The following is a 6,707-nucleotide window of genomic DNA, read 5'->3' as shown; positions in this document are numbered from 1 at the left end:
CCTCGTAGCCTTTTTTTGTCAAGCAGCTCTGTGATAAAAATGCGAGTAAGGATGGGATGTCAGTCAGGGTAAAGGGGCCAACCTACAAAAAGAAACGGTTGCACAAATCTCTTCATATAAAGCGTACATGGTTTTACATAAGTAACCACATAAAGCTTTGAGTGTAACGTGCGTAGCAAATACTTTTATTCTGCACGTGTTCAATAGAACCCAGATGGACTACTATAGCAACAATGAAGACACACATGATCGTGGCTTATTATTCTGTAGTGTGGGTAAAGCATGCCATACCAGGCCTGTAGGAAAAGCCACATGTCTCATTTTCAAAGCACGGCACGACTATATCTTTATAGGAACAACAAATGCTTACAAAAAGTAAATAAATCTGGAGGACTGAACATCTGGTGAACACCTCCTAACAGACAGTTATTTCTTTCTGTTCTAATCAGATTCCTCAGAAGCATAGCTCAACAAGGATCCCCAAGACCAAAGGATACGGTGCTAACAAAAGAAGCAGAGCTCTCAAGACTGGAGAGAAAAACGTCACACCTCTCACAGCGTATACAGGGAAAACACTGACCTGTGAATGACCAACATACCTGCAACTACGATATGTTTAGCAGTGCAGTCTGATTATGCAAATTAACAACTTTCATGATAAATAAATGCAAAGTGTATGAAGGAAATTAGATTTTTTTAATGCAAATGTGTAGTCAGTATTGAGGGAAATTTAACCCTCGTGTCGTCCTGCGGGTCAAATTGACTCGTTTAAAAGTTTGAAAATGTGGGAAAAAAAATCTATTTTCACAGTGAAAATTTCCACATTTTTGACATTTCTGGGAAATTTTTGAACATTTTCTTGGTGGAAAAAAAAGAAATGTTAAAAAAAAAGTTTCTTTAAGAATATTCAGAAAACAATCAACCAAAATCCAGCACAATTCGCTGGATTTTGGTTTTTATATATATATATATATATATATATATATATATATATATATATATATATATATATATATATATATATATATATATATATATATATATATATATATATATATATATATATATGGAAACATGTCATGCAGGATCAAACACCTGACTCAATGCACATCAAAAATGAAATAAAGATAAACATTCTTCAACATTAACTGGGCATTTGTTACAAAAGAACTATTGCTTAATATGAAAAGAAACAGCTGTAAACATATTCACATATATTTAGCTAATAAAGAATGGTATATCTGAATAAGATTACTATCAAAGAGTGTGCAAATGAAAGAAAACGAGGCTGGGAGATTATGATGCATGTGCAGTAAAATGGCAATGAGGGTCAAGGCAACATATCCTATTGATCATCCAATTATGTGTGAGTTTCTCTTCATATATATATGTATATGCACATGCTGAGCTAGTTGTGTTTTGTCGGTGCATATGTGTATGTATGCATAATACATACATGTACAAATGCCACTTGAAAACACATTATTTCATTCTGCAGGCATGGCTGCATCACTTTGCTGTCCAACACAATGAGGCCAGTAATCCTTAAACAACATGACTGCCCTCTATTGGTATGCAGACTGCATGAAGCTGAGCGAGAAACAGCCGCAGGGAGCTTCCTCTGTCGATGTATGGAGAAGAATACGAGCACAGGCAGAGTGAATGCATGAAGTTCTGTGTGAAAGACAGCTACCAGGTAGCTTCAGTTAGTTAACAGAGCAACGCAGATGACCTTAGAGCAGGGGTGTCAAACATGTGGCCCGTGGGCCAAAAGCGGTCCTCCAGAGGGTCCAATCTGGCCCTCAAAGTTTAAAAATGACAGAGAACACATTAACTGCAAACTGTAAATTAGTAAAACTATAAATTTAAAATATTTTTTAGACCAGAACAAGTTCTTTTGATCATAAAGTAAAATACTAGATTGTTATTTTGTCGTTTTGTCTCTCATTTTTGGAATATTTTGTCTTGTTTTTGTTGTTTTTTGTCTGACTTTTGTCGTTTGTCCCATGTTTTTATTTTGTTTCTCACTTTTGTCGTTTTGTGTTTCCTTTTTGTCTCGCATGTGTTTTTTCTTATTTTTGTCTTTTTCGATGTTTTGTATCATTTTAGTCGTTTTGTGTTGTTTTTGTCTCCCTTGTGTTGTTTGTCTACTTTTCTGTTGTTGTGTTTTTCGTCTTTTGTCATTTTTGGTCTTGTTGATGTAATTTGTGTATTTTTTTGTCTCGTTTTTGTCGTTTGTCCATTTTTTTGTCGCTTTGCGATTTTTTGTCTTTTTTTGTCATTTTGTGTCATTTATGTCACTTTGCATCTGATTTTTGTAATATTTTGTCTTGCTTTTGTTGTGTTTTTTGTCTTTTTTTGTCTGACTTTTGTCATTTTCATAAAATCATAAAGTAAAATACTACATCATTCAGTTCCAGATACCCGTGACTAAATGTTTTGTACCTTTGTAGAAACACTGTGATCTGGGAGTTGAAATGTGTAAATGATAACAGATTTCTGCAGAAATCAGCCAGTCAAATTTAATGCTTTTTAATGCAATTTCAGTGCTATACTGTAAAAATTTTAATGCCATGACCGTGAACTCAACAAATTACACGGGTTTGTTTTTTTTGTAAAAGATGATTTTTATATGAATTGTAATATGAATGTATGTCCCCACACTTCACTATTTCTGAATCCAGAAACCACCCCTGACTGCAGTCATTCTCTGAATTCCACGTTTTCTTGAGATTTTTGCTGGAATTTGCATTTCCCCATTTCCCAGTTCTCTTCCACTTTCCTAACATGCAATTTTTGGCAATTGTACCCCACCGGCCGGAGCAATTATCACAATGCTTCGGCATGTTTATGCAGATGCACATATCTGACGAATCGCACCCTAAGATTATATATTATTATTATCAAATATTTTTTCTTGACAACTGCAGAAAGAAATTTTAATGCCGCTGAGAATCAAATGTAATAACTTTTAATGCCATTTAAGGCCTTAATTTTCGCAAAATCAATTTAATGACTATTAATGCTTTTTAATGCCCTGCAGAAACCCTGGATAAACTGAGGCATAATATTGTTGAAATTGAACTTATTTTTTTAAAGAAATTTCAGGTTGGTCGTGATGTTTTGTAAAAAGATAACATTTTCAGACTGTACTTTTTTGCACTACAACAACGGGAAATTTTAAATTTGTAGTTATTTTTAGCTTATTATGCTGTGATTTTTCTGGTTCCGCCCACTGGAGATCAAACTGGGCTGAATGTGGAACCTGGAGTAAGATCAGTTTGACTCCCCTGCCTTCGAGGAACTTTAACGTTAGCTTGTGATGACTCCCACTCAGACACAAACACACGTGTTTACACAGCTGCTCCGAACAACTCGTGCTACCAAGGTTCCCCTGTACTAACAAAAAACCCAGGTAAGCTACACCAAACCTCACCTGTACTTTGTCTTTTACACAACAACTGTCGCTCACTGCTGCGAGAGTTTAGCCAAAGTTAGCAGCCACTAACTGACCGTAGCTAGCTATCTAGCTAACGTTAGCTTACAGCCAGCTACACTGAACCGGCGTTTCTCGGGGCTGCTACAAGCTAACTTTAGCGTATTAGGATACAACAGAACCTCTCTGACACATTAGAAACATAAACATGACGTGACGTTTAAGAACAGTACCTGAATTGCCCTCATTTTCCCACCAATCGTCACCCAAATCGTCCCCCATGTTCCTGGATTAGTGAATCCAAATATACCGCTACAGTAAAACAGGGGTGTGTTCAAAAGCAGCACGTTCAAAAGTCACACTGTAAGGTTTTAAACGAGGCTTGTTTTCACAGTTTAAGCTGTAGAATTGAGGGATTTTTGAAGCCCATGGGATATATGTTGCATACATTTTTATTTAAAGTAAAAAAAAAAGTAATGTTTTTATGTTTATTATGATCATATCTTTACAAATTCCGCAGTAATTTTATGAAACTTTTAATGGAAACTTTTAAAGAATTATTGGAATTTTCTTCCTGGTGGTTTTGCAAATTTTCAGAAATTTGGGGAATTTTTGCTGAATTTTTGGATTTTTTTCAGGCAAGAAAACAATATTTTTTGGTGCCCGTAAATGAGGACAGCAGGAGGGTTAAACGAGGCTTGTTTTACAGATGATCACATGATTGTGATCCTATTACTGAATTATCGGGACTTATCCGTCGGAAATGAAACAAGAAACAGCTGATTAAATTGTGGGGGTGTTTCTGAGTTTTCCTTTCCATCCTGAATTGTCGGACTTTTCGGCAGCCTCCTTCATGTCAAGAAACCGCTTCTTAGATAAACACTTCCTGTGCCGCGGGTATGTTGCCAAAAATAAAAGCCTGTAACATTAAAAAAATACGCCTTCAAAATAAGAGCGTGAAGGGAACGGTTATTTTACCACTAGCAAAACAAGGGCTTGCAAAAAGTGATGCACTGATCAACAGACATTTATAAGAGTAATTCACACATATGTAGGTCACGTGATTCAGTGTCCTTGCATAATGTACACATGCATAACACACGCCTGTGCTCAGCGCAGCATCATTTTGTTTGTGGGTACATCTATATTAAATGACCACATTCTATAGTGCTGTGATTTCTGATCATCAGTAATAACAATAATAAACAAATGCTGCATTTCTACAAAAATATGCTGCATTTCTGACAATGCCACATGGGGGAATGAACAGCCTTGGCAGAGTGCTGCACTCTGAGTGCTTTTCTTGTTCTTTTTGTGATCAATTCACTGAAATCTGCCTCACATTACCGATTGCAGTGTGTTTTCACAATATAACATCTCTCACTACTTTTATAAATATGATTCAGAGAGATAAGACAATCAGATGCCAAAGCTTGGTCACCTTTTGTCTTTCGAATGACAACAGGGATAGTGACAAAGCTCCAGCCTGAGGAATGCTTGGTAATTTAGAGCTCATAAAGACTTTCTTTAATTTAATTGCCCATGCAATGACATTTAATGTATCAAGCTGAAGATGGGTCTTTTCAATATACAACAGGCAAACTTTGATTTTCATCCTGAGACAACTCAGTAAAATCACCCTGAATTGTACTTCTAGTGTCGTGGCTGTTATATGACTGCATGGAAAAGAAAGGGACTCGCAAAAGTTTGTCTCTTTAGATACACACTACCGCCCTGGAGGCATCTGCTTGGTCCCAGATTCAATCTGCAACATGAAACAACTACCCCAAACTTACAACCAAAGTCATAGAGAACTACCTTATGCCACAAGAAGAACAAGGACTCCTGCAACAGATGGTGAAGCCCCTACAGAGCCTTGATCTCAGCGTGAATCAGTCTGGGGTTGCATGAAGAGACGGAAGCAACTGAATCAGCCTAAATCCACGGGACTGTGGGGTGTGGACGCTTTTAACAACCTACCTGCTAAGTACATTGAAAAGCTGTGCACAACACATATAAAGTGTGATTACACCTGATACTGACTTATATTGTTTATTTACTGGTCTTTGTACAAATGTAAGTGATAAATAAATACTATTTGTCATTACTTTTGAAAGCATTGCCTCTATACTTTTAGTGCAGAGTACCGTTTTACTGTTTTCACTGTTTACCTGGCCAATAATGATAATCTGTTTATCATTTACTTTATGGTAAAAATTTACTGAGGCTTCCATGTCCACATTAACAGTAGCTTTCTACAAAGCAAATGATAAACACATCGTGACTATAAAATAACCAACAAATTAAGCAGACACTGCTTGAGCTCAGAGCTCCCTTCATGCACTGAGATAAATTACCTGCACTAAATGCTTTGCATGCCTCTATAGAATTTGTCCTCTGCACTATGAGTGCACAAAAGACCTTTCCACGTTCTGCAAGAAGCTCAACAACAAAATTTGTTGTTTTACACCGTGGGTCAGCTGGAAACATCACTGTTCTCCCCACAGTGGATGCTTGATATTGAAAGTAATTGGGACATGTTGTACCATCATATAGGACAATTATTTTCCTTTTTTTTTGCCAGGATAGTTAACAGTACACACCCACTGTCCATTTTGCAATGGGCCTACAGACTCTAGATCTGGCCAGAAAGTCTTATGAAACACAGCAGCACAGGAAAGGTTTGAAACTCGTAGAAATCCTCAACAAATGGATTTAGGAGGAGACTTTCCGACTACAAGAAAGGGGAAAAGAGAACAGTTCAAGGGCAAGGGTTAGTGGTGCTGCAGGTTAACAACTTTTACAATCCAACCTCTAGGGTCAACTGGATGTCACAAAAAAAAAAAAAAAAAAATCACCAAATATTATTGGTTCAGGTAAAGCAATTTATTGCTCAGTAGCAAATTTAACAGAACAGAGATCCAAGAAAACAAGACTGGTGGGTGTTACCAAATCAAAGAACCAAACAAAGGCTAACAGAGTATCTAATCTAGCTGAACACAAGCAAAACAACTATTCTCCCTAGCCAAACTTAAACACAGTAGCAACACCCACCACATGTAATAGAGACTAATAAACGAGAGAATAGTTCAAAGAAATAACTAAACTGGTGCCTCAGAACACACACATTTACTACTGCTAACAGGAGCCACAGTCTCCACCAAGACTGGAGACTCCTCACCAAATTAGCAGCCGCCAACAGAAGCTCTAAATATCCATAGTCACCCCTCAGTGACTACAGACCACGCCAGAATACAAAGACACAACAAGG

General features: G+C 37.0%; 1 protein-coding gene and 1 long non-coding RNA gene across 2 annotated transcripts in view; one reads left to right on the top strand and one right to left on the bottom strand.

Moving 5' to 3' along the window:
• cmss1 (cms1 ribosomal small subunit homolog) overlaps positions 1 to 3,780 on the bottom strand; it is a 33,545-nt gene extending 29,765 nt beyond the window's left edge. The window contains exon 1 of the mRNA XM_023276747.3: positions 3,670 to 3,780. Within this exon, the coding sequence (XP_023132515.1) occupies positions 3,670 to 3,718 (49 nt within the window). The 5' untranslated portion in view covers positions 3,719 to 3,780. The remainder of the gene's footprint in view (positions 1 to 3,669) is intronic.
• LOC129350096 (uncharacterized) lies at positions 3,301 to 5,543 on the top strand. Its single transcript, XR_008603332.1, has 2 exons — positions 3,301 to 3,415; positions 5,094 to 5,543. It is a non-coding gene; the product is annotated as an uncharacterized LOC129350096 (long non-coding RNA).
• The last annotated feature ends 1,164 nt before the right edge of the window (positions 5,544 to 6,707 follow it).

This window comes from Amphiprion ocellaris, chromosome 11 (assembly GCF_022539595.1).
Source record: "Amphiprion ocellaris isolate individual 3 ecotype Okinawa chromosome 11, ASM2253959v1, whole genome shotgun sequence".
Lineage (NCBI taxonomy): Eukaryota > Metazoa > Chordata > Actinopteri > Pomacentridae > Amphiprion > Amphiprion ocellaris.
Note: the sequence above shows the minus strand (reverse complement) of the source record. Positions and strands in the feature narration are given on the sequence as shown.